At 41.2% G+C, this 18982-nt stretch overlaps 1 protein-coding gene across 2 annotated transcripts in view; it reads right to left on the minus strand.

Moving 5' to 3' along the window:
- The window catches only part of LOC108236218 (signal-induced proliferation-associated 1-like protein 1), a 33933-nt gene that overhangs the window by 11452 nt on the left and 3499 nt on the right, over positions 1 to 18982 (minus strand). For both annotated transcript variants that reach the window (XM_025005507.2, XM_017416734.3), the window contains exons 2-6: positions 2433 to 4118; positions 2195 to 2325; positions 859 to 1047; positions 561 to 735; positions 72 to 175 (exon numbers count right to left, since the gene is read on the minus strand). In XM_025005507.2, the coding sequence (XP_024861275.1) occupies positions 72 to 175; positions 561 to 735; positions 859 to 1047; positions 2195 to 2325; positions 2433 to 3918 (2085 nt within the window). In that variant the 5' untranslated portion in view covers positions 3919 to 4118. The remainder of the gene's footprint in view (positions 1 to 71; positions 176 to 560; positions 736 to 858; positions 1048 to 2194; positions 2326 to 2432; positions 4119 to 18982) is intronic.

The raw sequence follows: 18982 nt of genomic DNA on the forward strand, positions 1-18982 counted from the left end.
CCGTTTCCAAACAGAGAAGATTTCCATTTCCTCTTTCATTATACCACGAAAGCCACGTTCTCAGTGTTTACCTGTTGCTTGTTGTTGGGCGTGTAAGGTAGCATTGTCGAGACATGAAACATGATCTCGTAGTCCTTGTAGGAGGTGTACAGGGAGTGAGTGCCTGTGGAATCCGCTGCAGGAAAAACGGCAATACAACATTAGGAGCCATTATAAAATTACTCCTATTCATCTCAACTCTACTTTCTGTGCACAACAGGATGCATTTTCACCACAGCCCAAACAAGCAGACAATAGTGAACTGTAGACTAACGTCAGTCTGTAAGAACTATTGCTCATAGAAAACAATTGATTCATTTATGTATTCTGTATGTGGAACCAAGTCTGCTGTTGTTTGACACTAATAAAAAGGAAAAGAAAAAATATAAAATGTATTGTGAACTAGATGAAATCCTGATTGTGGTTCAAAAGGCTTTATTTTCACAGCTAAAACTAAAGCACAAACTCTGTGGGGGCTCTGTGTGTGTGATTCATCTATGAGTGTATCTGAGAGTTGTTACTTTTGGTGTCCAGCTGGGCTCTGTACTTGGTGAAACCCTTGAGGCGGACCTTCTCCCCCAGCAGATGAAGGAACTCCTCCAGGGCGGGGCCGGCTGTCTCGTTGTTGTACATTTCCTCCTCTGTGCTTTGCCCCGCTCGGCAGTACATCACGCCCACCTTCACCTGAAAACTCAGCTGGACACCAGACACAGGTTCTTTTCTGTAAGACCCCTTCAGAAAAGAGCAGCTTATTGGAAGACACAAAATTCATCCTGGTGATTAATAAACAGTTTTAGATTTTGTTTGTTATTCTCTTACTCCTTGTTCATCCAGTTTCATCAGCTGCTCAGTTACTTTGGGAGTGTTGAGGGCCAGCCGGAGGCAGGACAGATCCAGTTCTGGTAGAAGGTACTCCAGTACATCTTTGACGGGCAGCCCTCGGGTGGTACCATGCTTAGAAGTCGAGGGCACTGCATCCTCCAGCACAGAACCTCGAAGTGTTATCAGCTGAAATTATTGAAATGAAAAGGAAGAACAGATTACAGTGAGAAGTGTAACTCAGGATTGTTTTCTTTTTTTTAGATATGTTTTCAGATGAAAAACACTGACAGCCAAACATGCCTGCACTGGCACAAGAAACAAAAAACAGGTTGCAGAAGTTCTTAAAGTGACACCTGCATTATTTCAACTTTAAAGACAACAATAAAAGAAAACAATTAGTCAAGCCTTTTGGTAAGTACAGTACAAAACTGAATGAAAGAAAGAAAGGTGGGAAGGCTTGTCCAACTGTTCTGTGCACAAAGTGTGCATTGTGCTGATCTCTGGGAGTGAACTCAATCACTCTCCTCTCATAGCAGCTGGAACAGATGGAGACTTTCTCTCCTGCAAGCTGGAGGGTGTGTTGAGCTGCTGTTTACAATGGACCAGTGTTTCTATGTTTGGACAAAGGAGTGGAGGTGTTTAGGTACTTCAAAATAACCTGTGATGTTTAAATCACCTGCAACTACCCTATTTAAACTCACAATTAACTAAAAGCAGTTAGTTTTTAGGTAATCTTGTAAACAGACAGACAGACGGACGGACACGACCAAAAACATAATCTCCTTGGCAAAAGTAACAAAAGTAGGCAAATGCCTCTGCCTTCTAACTGGGAATGCATGTCAAAAAAATGCCATGACCAAAATTTAAAACCAAAGTACCAAAGCTGAGCCCATAAGAGTAGGATCAAACACTGCAACTAAACAAGCTTTTGCCTTAACCTGAGAGGTAAAGCTCTTCACACAGTGGTTTTAAGTAGCTGGCAGGCCTTGCAGGGTGGGGGATAAGCACACTTCCTGAGGTTTCTTCACACATTGCTGATATTTGGGGAGACAGCTGAATAGCTCGGGGGTAGGTTACATAATAAGAAACAAGGTCTGCAGTTTATTTTATCTCAAGTTGAAATTCCTAGTACGACATGCAAACAAAGCTTGGATAAATACAGTAAATCAATCTAACAACCCAAAAGTTTTCTCTAATAATTTCAGTCACATATTAGTAAATATGTATATAAAGCTGTCTGCCTTGTTAAAAAGCGTAGAGTAGGAAAAAAAAAATTAATAGTGTGTTTTAAAGTTCAGGAGGTATGATGGATGAGACGATATATATATCTGACCTCACTGGTTCTAAAGATGAGGCGGTAGTTATACTGTGAGCCATGCTCCTTGTCGTCCTCCAGCTTCTCTCTGCGCAGGCTCACTGCAGATGGACCCAGTGCCTCATCTACTCCAAAGTAGTTCCAGTGGTCTGGATTAAAGAAAATACCACAAAAAAAGAAAAGTCAATTTTTTAACATACTTCTTTAAGCAACAAAGTAATATTTATATTATTTATAATATTTAAATGAATCTTACCTCTAAGGTAGAAAAACTTCCTATAGTAGTAGGCTCCCAGGTCCACGTGCTCCACAATGTATTGTTTGCCCTTTTCGCTGAGTGCGCTAGGTCCCTCCTTAGGTCCCTCGAGAACAGCTACTCCAGCATTGGTGCAGTGCGTGCTCAGAGAGGTTTCATACAAGTTAACTTCCCCAGTCATGGTCCCTGAGCCACTGCTGCCTGCTCCACCACCCACGAGCCCATGATACCCTGCACCGCCTGCTCCCAGCCTGCGCCTCGCCATCCCATCAGCACCAATCTCATTACGGAAGCAGGGACAACTTAGAAGCATTTCGTTGCTCTGTTCATCTCCTGCATCCAAGCTTGGACTGTCTCTCGAACTGAGCTCCTCTTGACTGCCACTAGGGGAGCTGTAAGGCAGGCTGTGGGTGGATGATAAAGTGGAGGTAGCTGAAGCTACAGCAGCAGCCGACGCCCCAGTCGTGGTGTTTTTCCTCTTGCCTGCAGTTTGCCGCAGCTGAATAATTTCGTTGAGGTCAAAAAGAATGCTCTGAACATCGTAGTGTGAAAAACCTTTTTGACAAACCCAAGGTTTTGGAGGGGGGCCTGTATCCTCTGTCCGACTGTCCTCAACATCAGACCCAGTTCTGGGGGAGTCCAGCTCACCTCGTACATTCCTAAGCTTTCGGAATATAGACTCACCCCCTGTTTCTGATTTGGTACGTCTCTTTGGAGGCTTGTCCTTGTCCCTAGGTTTAAGATGTCCATCTGGGACATCTTCCTGAAGCTCCATGAGCCCCTGATTTATCCCAACATTTAGTATGTCCTCTAGTTTTTCAGGAGCAGGGCTACGCTGGTCAACATTGTCCCCTTGATAACCTTTAAGCATTTCAAAGAATCCATCTCCAGATACTCCATGCTGATCTATTGAGGAGGTGCTGCCATATTCACGATGAAGAGGAGACCATTTAGGTGCTGCAGTTGGACCCCAGTCTTCTCCACTGTCTCCACTGCCTTCCATTTCACTTATAGTCATGTCACTATTGCTGCGCTGGCGGATGCGTCTCTGCCGAGGGTTTTTATGTGGAGGACCTCTGTAGTCTCCTGGGGCTAGGTATCGGGTGTCAGGGCTGTAATTGTTAGCCTGGACGTGGGTTCGATTCTTCAGAGTATTGTGGATGTTACGAAGCATTGATGAGTCCTGAGGGCTCAAAACAGAACCTAACTTAATGTGACCTTTACTAGAAGGGGGTACACCACTCCCAGCCTCAGCAGGTGCGTGCCACAGAGACCCTGGCATGTCTTTTCTTGGGGGCCACTCAGCCACCCGAGCCCTAACACCCATTTTAGGCACTCCTGTGCTCACACTGCCATGAAAGTTGTCTGTGCGGGACGGCAAAGCCCCTCCGTTAACTGCCCGGAGGTGGCCAGTGTAAAACTCATTAGTGGCCGGGATTGTACCCCCGACAGAGCACTCCATGGGTGGGCGCTTCAGGCTGGTCATGACACCAGTGCCAAAGGCTAAAGGCACTTAGCAGATGGACATGGTTGCTTCTGGGACTGGATGCTGCTCCCTGACCTCATCAGCAGTTTGATTGTCTGGATCAACAAGTGAAGAGCTTTTCAACACTCAAACTTGCATACTGCTTCGTTAACTCCACCAACACTGCCACTTGACATGTTTCCCACTCCAAACACAGAATCCTGAAAAGAAATTTGAAACCTGTTAGCAGCAATACTCCCAAGACTAATAATTAACCATAAGTGCATTTGTGTGGTGGCTCACAAAGCCTTCCTTGCGATGAATAAGACTGGAAACAAGTAAAACCAAGCTGAAATTTAATCTTGGAGTGGAAAACAACTTCACAATTGAATTGTAAAGCTGTAAAGTTCCTCCTAATCAAAACTACATTTAGGGTATAAATTTGATTTTACTTACAGTGTAATTTTAAAATACTAGATCAAAGTGTCAATTGTTAAACCAACAGAAAATCTTTGTATATTTTTTCTGAGAAAGAATGTCCTTAAACCTAAGGGCAGAATTAGAATTGGGAGGAAGTATAGAAACCAAGATCTAAAAAAAATAATAATTTCAGTATTCCAAATTAAATCTGATGTCTAGACACACTGGTTTGAGGCTTGTGCTCTCTGATCTCTTTTTGATTTGTAATGCTAAATGGCAGTTTATTTTAAAGATCAAACATGGTAACCTGCACATCAGAAAGCAAACAGGCCTTTAAAAGTCATCTGAAAATGCCCGATGAGTCTTTGCTAGAGAAATTGGGCCAATTTGGCAGCGATACACAGAGGGAGATTAAGCCGCTTCTCTCACTTGGCCCTGCCAGGTTGTGCCTGTGATCACATTAGCCACCAGCCTTGAGTGCTCTGTGACAGCCAGCAGCACAGCCACCTTCACACTGCATCAAAAACATCAGGACCAACTGTATGTTCAGACCCTTTTAGCTAAAGAAGATTCAGATCTCCTTTAAAAATACAGAAGTAATAAAATGAACGTTTCTCTGTTTAAAAACATGTATGAGAAGGATGCAGAGTGTCATGCAGCATTGCCATTATGGTACAAACATTTGAAAGATGGGTCAAATGCTTCCAAGATAGCACAGTTTGTTTGATCTAACAGCATCAATTTGCAAGTCAAGTCTCAAGTACTCCTACACTTACATGAGGGCAAGGGTAAAAATCTCAAGGCTCTGCAATGCAGCTGATTCAGTTTTCAGAAATACCTCAGGCAAACTATCCCCAGTCAGTCAAAACCAAATGGTACTGACTGACAAGAAAACTCAAAACTAGTTCAATTTCAGTCAGCAAATGCTAAAACAAGCATTTGTTTGCATCAAAAGTGCAATGTTTCAATTTTAAAACCACAACTATGAAAAGTAGGCTTCACAAATATGTAATAAATTGTAAAAAAAAAAAAAAAAGTGGAGGAAGATACCCATACAATAATAAAGTAAACTTTTGTAAAAACAAAAAACAGGGTTGGTTATTTTCAAATATACACCCAGGATGCAACAGCTTTAGGGCTAGACCTTCCACTGTTATAAAATTTTACCTACCCATTAACTATTATAGAAATAAAAACTAAAATTGTAACTTCATTACTGCTTATTGTATTTTATTCCACTATTAGATCAACTGTGCATCAACATGATGAGATAGTCATGATGAGACAATTACTAAATAATTGTGATAGACTGGTTTATTTATTTTTACACAACATGAGCCCTAATTTACAAGCCACTGAGATGTCCCCGTCCCATCTTTAACATGTAGTCCTTTTTACCAATAAATATCTGCAGAAACAGGTCCAGACCTTCTCTTCAGTATTCTGTGCACACATGCAGTAAATGGCACAAGAGACGGGCCCTCACGTCTAGACATTTAATGAAGGGGCATCTGATAGACAGCACAGAAGGCGGGCCAAAAAAATACATTGTGGAAATTAGAGTATTTTTCCCCTTTTTCCAGCAAAGACAAAACATCAGCAAACGTGAGATTAGGCCCAATAACGATTTTCTGTTCTTGTTGTTGATAACAGTCACTTCTTGTATTTGTACCCATCTGGAAATTTAAAAAGTGAATGGAAAAAGACAAAAACAGGCCAGAAGAAGAGAGCATCAAGCAACAACTGTGATCAGAGCACATCTGAATTCTTCTTTAGTGTTATCTGCAGAATTTACTAATGTCTATCTGAGTCTACCTCAAGATTTCCTACTGTAGGGTTACCCGGGTAAACTTAAAGTTAGTGATGTGCATATTTATGTTCTGACATACAACCCTTTAGAAAATGCCTAGAAAGATTTTGAGTTTTATCATGTGTAAAAAACAAACTTTATGGATAATCCATTAACAAAAAAAAAACAAAGGAAGTTTGATCACAACTACTAACTACAGTATTTTTCATACGTCACACCAGAAGGATTCCCTTTTTTGTACTACACGTTGAAATTGATTGAAGCTCACTCTTTACAGCCTGGCATTAGAATAACTGTCTGGAGCAGATAACTAAAAATCTAATGATTTAGAATAATATTAATGTCTTCCTAACACCCTTCCTATCTAGGTGAGATGATACTGGGGGAATGTAAATTAAAAAGCAGGTCTATTCCCAAAGCGTTGGGCCTCATTCCCTAATGCAGTCGTCCACAGGGAGAAACTGACAAACAAAACCAACACATTAGACATGTCCTCACACAGAGACACACATGTACGTCCTACAAGGCAGGTCTTTAATCTGCAAGCTGCTGAGTAGGCGGGCTGGCTTTACAGTTCTGCTAGATTAAATGGTAAAACATCCACATTTATGTTCCAGCTTTTAACCATCTTTAGGTCCAACAAATCACTTTACAATGTGCTTTTCTCTCACCCACTGACACAAATAAACATGCTGCCCTTTTTATGTTTTTGCACACTATACACAGCGTTTTTTTTCTGTGCATCACATAAAAAATGAGCAGGAACAATTTGGGGTTCAGTGTCTTGCTCAAAGATACATGTGGAGGCAGCTGCAAGGAAGTGCATTTTGTGTAATTTTTTGTGAAACAGACTGAAAACAACAAAATTGACAGAAAGATGAGAACTACAGATCTGCAACTCATCGATCTTGTTTCAACCCATTCTGTCAACATTTCAGTTTAAAAAAATTGTTTCTTTATAGGCTGGTAAAACATGTCCAGACATTTTAAACCTGCTGACTGAATGCATTTTTAATTCGTATAATTGGTGCTTTGACCGCTCAGATGAGACGGTAGTCAGCAGATGTAGGGTTGGTGATGTTATGGCACACCTGGTTCAAGGGATGAGATGTGAATTACTGTAAGCGAAACATGTCTCTGTCTGTGTGTGTTACTGAGCTGGCCTCCCAGGATTTTATGACATTACATACAAACATATTATATGGAATTAAAGGAGGAAAAAAAAACAGAAGTTACACAGCTGGACAGATGAGTCACATCATGAATCAGAAATATGAACACCCTCCGCAACTTTATTAATCATCAAAGCCAAGCTTAAGTGAGAGGTTTTTAAAACCAGGGTCCCACGGTGGGACGTCCTGTTTGCTGAGCTGGTTTGGGTACTTGTCCCTTAAATAAAGGACAACATGCTGCAGCTGAAAGAGTCTTCATCATTGGTTTTTAAAACTCAATGAAGTTTCCCAGCACACAGGGCAAGTGTTACCAAAGCCGCAAAAAAAGATCCAACGGATTGCCCTACAAGATTGTAATTACTGCGGGCTTGAATGGGATAAGGGGCTGTTTGCCTGACACCATTGGCTTTCAAACAGGCACCCTACCATTTAGTCCACTGGCTCTCGCTGTCTCCTAATCATCTCCTGCTCTGAGGGCTGACTGGGCCATTGGACAGCAGGCACAAAGGTCCCTCTGTGCTGGCTTGGGCAAAACTGGGGCCCCATTCCAATACACTGAAGTCTTTGAAAATTGCCTGGCATGAGAACATCACTTTGGCCGTGTAAATGAGGCTTGTTGGGGAAACCAGATGAATTAAAAGCTTGCTGAGGTGAAGAGCAATGCCTGAACCAGATGAAGTTTAAGGAACCCAAAATTCAAAACATAAGAGGATGCAGCAACCAGAGGAAATGGAAAAAAGAAGGAGTCATCTGGGCAGAAAAATGACTAATACCAAATCAGCTGGCTGTTCTGTGGTTGTTGCAACACAACAACTACTAGATGACTGAAATTTGGAGTAAAAACAAGAAATTTAGCGACTCCCACACAAATAGTTTGCCGTCATAGAGGGAGTGCTGATGAGTGGGGGAGGTAAACTGAGGTCTCAGCACATTCAGAGGTACTGCCCCACCATGAAAACCCATAAGCGTAGCAGTCTGTCTCACTCGTTTTATGTCTGCTCGCTCTTCTGGTTCGTCTATGTAGCTGAGCACCATGCACAAACCTGCCCGTATGATTGAGAAAACTTGAGAACCTAGCACCTTGAGGGAAAAACAGGCAGGCATGTTGGCAGACAAACGACATAAGCGCAATCCAACCGCGAGCTGAGATCCTGGAATTTCACCAATTTCAGTGCAGGAAGTGATGAATGCCTGTTTGAACGGAGAAGAGAAGTAAGGCAAGTTTGGGCAGATAGTAAGAGAGAAGTGCAAGACTGACTGCCCCAAACAATATTTGGTTATAAAACACTCTTTAAAGTGTTTTATATTAGCACAGCTTAACTGAGAGTTTTCATCAATCCATGACTAGCTGTGGATAAAGTCAATGCAGTGAGATAAGAGCTGGACAGATGAAGAGTTCAACTAAGTACACAAGCAATGCAAAATGTAGCTGGAACAATTCAATAAACTGTGGCAGTGTGCGGATGTTCTTTGTGGCCATTGTCCTGGGATGCACTGCTGCTGCTCTGCCCTAACTCTGGGCCTCTCACTATCACTGCAGCACAGCTCAGTAAGCAGTGGGCAGGAGCTAACCACTGGCAAAGTGGATTTCACTCACAGCTTTACACAAGAAGACAGTTCTGGATGACTGCCAGAATATATTCATTGCCATCATATCCAGCAGGGTGTCCTCGATCCTTTGCCTCCTTTTATCTAGACAGCGCTCTGCCAGGGTTTCACGTGGGAGAGACAGCAGAATAAATAAATATTTGAAACACTTGACATAATTTGTAGTCAGTGATGGTAAACCTACTAAACTATTTGTAATTATTTGGGTGGGTTGCAAGTTTGACAATGAAGGCCTTTGTCCAAGGCACAGAAAGACAATTACTATAAATTACGCTAAAAAACAAAAAAGCTAACTGCACAGCTAACATCTTAGGTGGTCTCCTTACTCAGACAGAAGAAATACTACTTCGTCCTTTCTAATGAATGATGACAAGCTGGTACAACAAAGAGATGGTGAAAGTCTGTGATCATAAACAAGATTAGAGCAAATCTGATTCATTCCAAAAGTGAAATGTGAGCATCAGCATCCTGAATAGGTCTTTTTTACAACTCTGGGCTCTGTGATTTCAAGAACCAACACTGAGCCCAGGTTGCTTTCTCCATGTTATAGATGACTTGTCAGATTTAGTTAGTCTCTCATCAGCTTCTAGAAATCAAGGTTATGGAAAACATCAGAGAAGAAGTGTTCTCCTGCCTGCAGAGGAATGTAAAAAATTCAAATGAGGTGGCTGCCGAACTGCTGAACGGCACCAGTTGGTAGCTGAGGTTTAAAAGTGGAAGTCTGCTTTAGGCTGCACTTTCCCCGCTCGCTACCCCCCTCTACCCGACTGCACCTCTTAGACTCCATTAGAGACAGTGAGATAATGCTGCGCATAGACAGGTACATGCTGAGACAAACCCCCCCTGACAGATAGTCATACAAGACAAAGTCCAGAGGACCAAATTTTACAGCGCGAGGTCGACAGAGCACAGTTGGCTTGGCTCATGAAAACATTCCCTTCAAACTGATGAGTTAACCTTTTTGAAACCAAATCAGTGAGCTTAATCAAAAACAGCTATGTCTATTTTACTTGTTGTGATGGCATTTTCAGAAACCTTGTGTAAAAAAAAAAGTCTTTTAATGTTTGACATGAGAGTTGTGGTCTCTGCATTTTAATCAAGGTTGTCTAAACCTACACAAGATTATATTACACCATTACAAGTTTTCCTCTCAAATATGAAACTTAACACACAAGGTTTTGAGAAGGACGGTTTTCCAAAAGGCTTCTTTTCGGGAGCTTAAAACTTACTTTTACATCTGAATGACAGGGCAAAACCACATAAAAATTCATTTCAAGGGAGAACCAGAAACATTTGGAAGTAATAAATTAGGCATCTGTATTAACTTTGTGATTGGTTTTTATAGTCCAAGGAATTTCTTCGCTGCTCTTTTTTTTGCAGAGGAAAACAAAAACAGAAGCCCTGCAGATGCTAGCTTGACAATGACAAAAAAAAAAATCATCCGGTTGCTAAAGTCTTTACTTTTATTTATGGAATGTATTTAGCTGTATCTTATCCAACCCCACATGCAGTAAATTTAAGCTATTGCTCAATTAGGCAACATCTCCGGTGTCCGGCGATGTTATCAGGGATTTGTCACGTGACAGGCATTTTCAAACATGTCAGTACGATGGGGATTGTTGCTGAAAACATTCTCAAACACTTGTCTGGACAGAGATAAGTTTTGTTTTGAAATTCCATTTTAAAATGAAAAACAAAGCCATGTGCGCGTGTTTCTTTTTTTTCCCCCGTTTCAGTCTCTGAACTGGGAAAAAGTGCATTCGAACAAAGTGGTGCAGTGATAGTGTTTGAATTAAGTTCACAAAAAGGTTCCCTATTATTTACTCTACTGACAAACTGCAGCCAGCGCTGCTATGTGGGATTGTGCAAGAGAGGGGGGGCTAAACATTAACTCTCCGTCTGACTGCTTATGAAGGTCTTTGGAGTCACCGCAGCTACTCAAATAGCAGCTCGTTGCTTTCCTTCCTATTAGTAACTTCTGCTTAGAGCTGCAGTTTATAATGAACTACAGGTCCATGTGCAGATTATCTGTGATCAGAAATTAACTTGTTACAGCATGCTGGTACAGATTAAACCTGCAGGCTGATTGTTACCAAGTTCAGCATTCAATAGTCCTAATGGGTTTCGTTGTGCATGCGTGGGGCTATAAAGATACAATTTTCATTCAAGAGACATACTGTCAAAAGCTGACAATAAAGCTCAAAGGTCAACCTGTCAGCTGCAACTCTAACAAGAGTCTCGCCTGCTGATACCTAATAGTCACAATCACTATCATTTTTGGTGCTGATACTGAAAATCAACTCCAAAAGCCTCTCAAGGTCATACTTTAACTAATTTTTTTCCCAGAGTATTCTTTTTCCAAGCGAACAAGATCATTGACTTATATGGGAAAGTTCCCCAGCGGTAAAGTAATCTCGTGGCTCTCGAAGTGCTCTTTTCTTCTCTTTACACTTTCATTATCGGCCATAAAAAGTGGTTAAAGGGTGAGTTCTACTTTTATTTCACATACATCACACAAAAACAAACAACGGACACATCAGAATTAAAAAAAAAAGAAAAAATAAGAGAAGACATCAAACTAAGTATGTGTTAAGATAGTAATCCCATTTACACCTAGAGGTTTTACTGGTTTTACTAAAATTTGTTTAATTTTGTAAGACCAGCATTTAGGATGCCTTCTTCCATAACTCACAGAGGTCTCTGAAATTAAAATAAACAAATCTTGGTAGCAGAGACAGCACATTTTCACTACTGAAGTTTTATATCTCCTTTTGTTTTGTACGGCAGTAAAACACAATCATTATTTGTGGCTGCTCACGTTTTGTCTTGTTGAACTTTGTGAGAACATTTCCTTGCAGGGTGCCTTGTTAAACAGCACCATAAGGAATGAGGCATCGAGGCGTTTCCTTCAGTTTCCCTACAAAAATCCCCCCCCCCTCTTAATATCTGAAAAGCAGTAAACCGATTTGTTACCAAACAAACACTCTCAGCTCAACGTGGGGTTGGCAGAAGTTCTCAAGTGTAAGTGTCAGGATGAGGCAGTTTCCTTCAGTTAGGGATTAAAATAGAAGGATGGGAGAGTAGCAGCTGTATAATTAACGGTATCGAAGTAAAGAGGAGGCTTGAGTGAATAGTTTGTGTGCTTGCTGCCTATAATTCAGCCTCTCCACATCGGGGGGGATGGACTCAGCCGGGGGGGGGGGCCGGCAAACACTTCCAAGCCTGCTATTACTTCATTCTCAGATCACAGGCAAAACAAATCAGAATAAGCCAACAGTGTTGCTCGTCTGTCTCGTGAATTTAGTTTGAATCGATTGATTGCTCAGATACACCAAGGGTCCGCAACCTTTTCAGTCCAAGGAGCCATGTTGGCCATCTGCCATTAAATACAATCTGTCCAGTGCCACAAAACCTAGTTGAGGTTGGAAACAAAAACAACTTATTAAGTGTTATATCTTTTTGAAAAAGGTTTGTTAGAACAAAGAAAAAAAAAAACTCTTACAAAGAAATATTAAATATTTTCTTGTGATTGGCCCCTTAAACAAAATGTAAACACTGATCTATGCATGTTTATGTGAGTCATTTTTATAATTGTGGAAAATTAATGATACAAATGCCATACTTCTAAATAAAAAGGTATATTCTGGCATTCTAATAAATCGTTAGAGTGACGCAGAAACTTCCTTTAAATGTGTTAAAAGTGCTTCATTTTCCGGTGGATTTCAGAAAAAAAAAAAAACATACTTTGTACCTGAAAATTGGATTAATGGAGAAACTGACAGGCTAATAACAAGCTACTTGATTGAGCCAATCAATCCGTTATCCTTCTTGTATTATTAGTGTCATTCTGTCACTGGCATTTCATTCACATTTTTGCATAATTTTAGACAGAAAAACTGCTAAAATTAGCTTCTCTTATCATAGTTATAGACACCAATATTTATCTTCATGTTAGTTTTAATCAAAGCTACTCAGAGCCACTGCAGAGGAACCAAAGAGCCACATGTGGCCCCAGAGCCAGAAGTTGAAGACCCCTGCACTTAACCGATTCCACATCAGCTGTAACAGAGATGTGGAATAAACAGAGGAGGTCATCTGGGCTAAAAATCAAAATGGTAATTAGACCTTATAGAGAGGTTTCAGTGTGTTGCACAGACTGCCACAGGCACCCAGCGAGCACACAGACTGCATCCCAGCAGAGAGCCATCACTCTGTGTACATGTTTGCCCACATGAGTGAGTGCTGCTGGCTCAGCACAAGTCATATCTGGGAACAAACCAGTAGAGTCATTTACTCCTATGGCCCCATTATTCCTACCAGAAACAAACTAATCAATCAACTGGTGACCGCGATTGGAGATTTAGTTTAATCAGCCGTGACTGGAGGCCAGCTGAATCAGATATACAATATCTGATTCTTTATCAGACACGAGAGCCAGAATGCTGTTCATGCGCATAATAACATAAGCCATTTTTACACATGAGCACTGACTTATTTTTGTAAAATATGCAGGCAGTTCAATTTGGTTTATCTCCCCTCACCAGAAAGAGGAGATGATACAAGTAGTATGATGTGAAAAATTGCTGTGTTTTGCTTTGTTTACAGCACTGAGAACAGCAGATGAGGCTCTTTTAGGAATGTTCTGTTGATATCAGTACTACAGTACATGTAAATATACGCATGTATCCACAGCAAAGCAATATGCAGGTCAGCAGAACAAAAGGAATGAAGAGGCAACTTGGCCCAGCTCACAAAAAAGGCTCAGTCTCTATAAAACATCTGGAAGATTACCTTCATATACTTTTACTTTGAAGTGTTCACATTATTTTACTAAAACAGTTTTAACCATTCCATCTCCAAACAAAATCCAATCTTCTTCAAGTCTTTAACTTGCATTTGGACAAACATTTACAGTATAAAACAACAAAATTTTGCATTTAAGAGCAAGACTGCATCTGCCTAGGATGTAAATGTGAGTCCAGGATGAAGACCGGGTCAAGAGAAATCATTTATGTCTCCTTGTTGGACTGTGTTTGAGCAGCAAGGTCGATCGACGGCAGGCTGACGGATTCTCAGGCGGACGTGTCGATATGACAGATGCCTGTGATGTTTGGAAGTCATCCACTGGTCTCTCTGCTCACATTCTCTGCCTGATTACACAGGTAGCAAACAAGCCAATCACAGATGGCTACGAAGAAAGAATCCTAATCAGCCTTTCCACACCACAACAAAAGTAAAGAAGGGAACAAAAAAAGAATCAGGTGAGTGGTAAGCAAAAATGTAACTCAGATGAACATTTCTTTTTGTTATACGAACAGAAGATAAACTGATTCCTAAAAAGTCTTAAGATGAACTATCCTTGCATGTCATTTTTAGAATATAATTTTAGACAAAAAAAGTGCTTCATGTGAGGTTTGGACAATGCAAATCAGATGAAATTCACTAATACCAATCAAGCAGAATGTAAGCATCACCAGGTAACCGTTTCCTCAGTTTATTATGTGAGATAGAAAAGCTGTTAACAGGAATTAGAGATCATGATGAGCTACGGAAAGAAGAAAACCTCCGGAGTGAAATTTACAATCGCTGGAAAGGCGATCAAAATGCTTAAATGTAGGATGCCTTTAGGAAGATTTAGCTGTCATGAGAGAATTACGATCTGCTCCGGTGTCTGCTTCACACCTGCCTTTACCTGCAAAAACAGTCTATGTTCTGTCAGATAAAACCTGGCCTCGATTTAGGATGAACGAGACATGAGAAAATACACACCTAAACAAGCATGTGTTACGAGGAACATTTCTCTGAAAGACGACAGAACATATTTAAAAATTAGTAATAAATTTAAAGTTTGCTCTTTTGTTATAAGCTTAAGATTTGATCACTTATACAACAAAATGATCCTAAACACACCAAGAAACATCAAGAGGTACAACTTACATGATTTATAGTTTTCCTTTGAGCTAAATATCATCATAAATCTTCACAGACCTAAAATAAGACCATCCAAAATGTCAGACACAACTGGAAGTTGTTTTTTTTTTACAGTTAGAAGAGGTGAAAATCATCCAAACAAAGACTGAAGGACCCCTACTGCAACAAAAAGGTTTTTTAAATAAAAAATGTAACATGGGTCAAAATTGTGGCATATTATCCTCAATTTACCCTCAATTACTTGTCTTTAGAAAATAATTTTACTCACAAAATTGAAGAAATTATCTCTAACTTTAGGCCTTTTAGAAATCAAGTCATTTCTTTTACTTGCGAATCAAAATACTTGCAACAAACTTCAGCAAGATGTTGCTTAAATACGCTCTCATAAACAAAACCTTAAGATCAGAAAAAAAAGTCTTGACAGGAAAAAACAGAATGAAATGTTATAATTAGTAGGAATGGGAGCTGAACTTGTTTGTCATTTTTACAGGGCTGTGGCCCGTTGATGTTTTGGATGTTGGGGTGGTTTGATCAATCGGTTTGGGAAAGACTGAGATGCTGCTAAGCCAACAGAAGTAACATGAGCTCCACCGCAGCAGCAGCTCTGACCACAGGCTGTTTAAACGCTCCACAGAGGACGTAATCAGATCCGTCAGAAGTTGCTCTGCACATCCTTTGAAGATCATTTTCATCAGTCAAACTGATCTTCTGATCGATCGGCATCTGCTTAGCCCACAAGTACGCACATATCTCTGCAGCAATCAAGATAAAGCACATAAATTCATTACTGATGGATGACGGAATGGGTTTTAAATGCACAGGTCGCCACAAGCTAGCATATAACAGAGGGGGCATTAAAGTGCCACATGGGAAAAAAAGAAGATCCTAGCAGTGAAACACAGCCAGCCATCTTGGAATGCCAGAGTCGGGGTGAAAGCTTGATTTATATCTCCTCACCCTTGCCAAATACTTCTTCTACAGCCGCCAGACATTCACTGTATGCCCAGTGAACATGTTGGACATGCACATTTAAGCTTGCAAAGAGGAGGGAAGAAGAAAAGGTTCTTGCCAGGTAAGCACTTTAGCAACACAAGAGGGAAGGACACAAAGGAAGGCCAGCTTATTATTATCCAGGCAGAAAAACCTCAGGGGAATCCGTCATGTCTCTGGAGGGTGGCTGTGCTGTCCCCTGCAGCTCACAGGAAGGACCAATTTCCAAACTGAGAAGTCATTTGAAAGCTCAGGTGAGCCGTAACAATCAGCAGCGTTTGTGAGAAATGACAGGAAGCTTCTAATTCGCCGTTCTCCAGCTGGGAAGCCTTGATGAGGACCCAGAATCTAACAAAAGCGTTGCAAAGTTACACACATAAAGAGTTTCCGGGCATTGATTTTGGAACATGTCCAGAGCGTAGCAGAGTGCACTTCCAGTCCAATTATAAACAGTCAGGTCGCAGAGTTAATCAATTCATACAAAGTCATTTGGACTGTGATAAGTCACCCGGTGTTGCATAACAGCGGAGCCTTCCTAAATCACAGCAACCATAGCGTAAACCTGCGCAGCGTGTTGCTGCTGGTTCGTGCAGCATTCCAAACCAGCCCTGCAACTGTGGTTTATCATGCTTTCAAGCCAATTCCATGCAAACCACGCTGCACTTCAAGCAGCCACTGCAGCACTTTACAGTTGTACTTTAAAAACACTACAAAAGCCAATAATACTGCAGGAAGATGGAAACTAACAATACCAATTGTGTTGTTAACCGTTCTGTTTTGTACCTTGGTTCATGGATTGAGACAACCAAACAGCACTTAGAGCATGCTTGCTAAGGCTGCCGAGAATAGCTGGCATAGCAGGCAAAATTGATTATGATAATCTGTTGACAAATTATTTTTATGACTTTATCTTTCAACTTCTAAAGCAACTATTTTAGCTCCACACTGCCTACAGCTGTTGAGTTGCGGTCTGTTCCGCCTGAGCTGCAGTTTCAAACAGTCGTGGCAAAAAAAAAGCAGGATCCGCTCTGCGACAGTGTCAATCCGAACGAGTTATAAAAAGTTTTGGAAGGCTGAAGGGGTCTAAAGTATGGGGAGTACTTCAAGCGAGCTGACAACAAAAGAAACATTTGTATGCTCTCTGCAAAGTTTTCTTGACTTTCCACGTCTGAAGTTCTGCAAGTTTGTTTTTGAGATGCTAAATGCACTCTGTGAAGTTAGAGAGGTTGTCTGTCTGCTGCATTTTCAGGAGAAAGGGCATTTAAAGACACTTTTAGACTAAAACCTGGGCCTATATTCAACCGATTAACATACCGGTGTTGTGTTGAGTTGTGTTCCCCCACCAGCTTCGCTGTTTTCTTTTTAATCTTTGTTGTTTTAAGCAACCACACTTTAAGCAAAATTCTAAAAGAAAAGATTGTTATCTCCTTTTTGTCCATTTTGCTGTCTGTTGTAGCAAGAGAAACACATCTTGATGGCTGGAAATCCAGTTTACTTAGGTGGTGAAACTGATCTTATTCGGGGAACACAACTTGACACAACACCTGTGTTTGTTAATGTTCCCGTTCTGACCACAGGTAGTTGTTTAGATATTGTTAAATGAATAGCATTTAGGTCAGACAAGTTCATGTATAATGCTATGTAAACACAAGCACAAAGTCAACTCACCTCCTCCTAGTAACAGTGATGATAACAGCTAAGCTAGTTCTGTAGAAATTTACCAATAAATGACTAAAATGCTTAAAAGAGTCAGAGGTATAAGCTCTGGTTTGACCTTCAGTGCTGATAGTTGAGTCCTATGTGGTCTTTGGTTTCAGCTGAGCTGCTTGTGTCGGAAAACTAGACTCTGTATCCAGGAATAAGTCAATGAAACACACAGGAAACAGGCAGAGAAAAGAGGAAAGGCTGGGATGGCAGCCATGTTTGTTATGATCCGGATCTATCTGCACTTTGCACCTGAAACAACAGAAAAAAAAAGACTACAGTGCAGCTTTTCAGGCAGCACACTGTATTGTTACATGTGGTATAGATTAATTGACCAAAAAATAGGAGGGTATTTGTTGCTCAAAACAACGCGTGAGGGAATAGAGGGATATTCAGCATGAAAACTGAGTGGGACATTTTCCTGCAAGCTTCACTCAGTCAACCTGAAACTTGTATTTGTTTATAAAGTCATTTGAATCTTGCAGAGTTCGCCTCAAAGCGGTCTGAGTTGTCCCTCTGAGCTTTACCGAGAGCAAAGCAGGAATTCACAGGCTGGAAATGAATTCCTTCATTCCAAAGCAAAGGATGTGGAATTTCTGGAGCAATCTAAAGGGTTATTCTAGTTTTAAAGCAGGGAAGCCAGCAATCTACAACAAGAATGCTTTCACTGTGCTCCTGGAGCTAAGATCCTAATAGTACTGGAAAGAAGCTCACAGATTGTGTTGTTGTGTCGGCATTCCAGCTTTGCTACATGAGGCAGAGCAAGAGCAAAAGCAGCTCCTAAAAGTAAGAAAACATTGGTACACAGGAAGAGGAATGAGGACTAACTGAACAGACCTGTCTACGCATCCAAAACTGTGCTCAGATCAGACATAAACAAAACCCCCGTGCATTCATTTCTGTTTCTCAGAAACTCTTTTTCTTTCTGCTCCTCTCTCGCTCTCTCCCTTTCCTTTTCTTTTTTTTTGTATGTGGAATTATTTTCCGAAGCTGCCCACCCGTGCTCTGCGTGAGGCGTGGGCTTGCAGCTCTCCCTGATGTTTTGATTCCTCTCCGAGCCGGGTTCTGTAATCCCTTCCAGAGAAAGCGCTCAGGCCGAGACGGGAGACGGCGAAGCAACTGGCAGACATATCGAGACGGCAGCGAGCGCGTCATCAGCGTGTGGCAGCGGAGGTAGCCCACAGCAACACATCATCATCATCATCACAACCCCGGATTTTGTTATGGAACACCCCCCTCCTTTTCTCACTGTCATTTCCATTTAAAAAAGTGGTTGTTTGCTATTATTCTCAATTACTTTTTCATCTCTGTTTTCTGATCTCTATTCCACGCACTATTTTCAGCCTGTGTGAGGTTTGATGGGAGCAGAGGAGGGGAATTACTCAGCGTCTGATCTCAGCCTGACTGTGGGTTTTGGTTTAGGTTTGAGAGCTGCAATGACGGAAACCAG

The sequence above is a fragment of the Kryptolebias marmoratus genome, linkage group LG10, assembly GCF_001649575.2.
Source record: "Kryptolebias marmoratus isolate JLee-2015 linkage group LG10, ASM164957v2, whole genome shotgun sequence".
Taxonomy (NCBI): domain Eukaryota; kingdom Metazoa; phylum Chordata; class Actinopteri; order Cyprinodontiformes; family Rivulidae; genus Kryptolebias; species Kryptolebias marmoratus.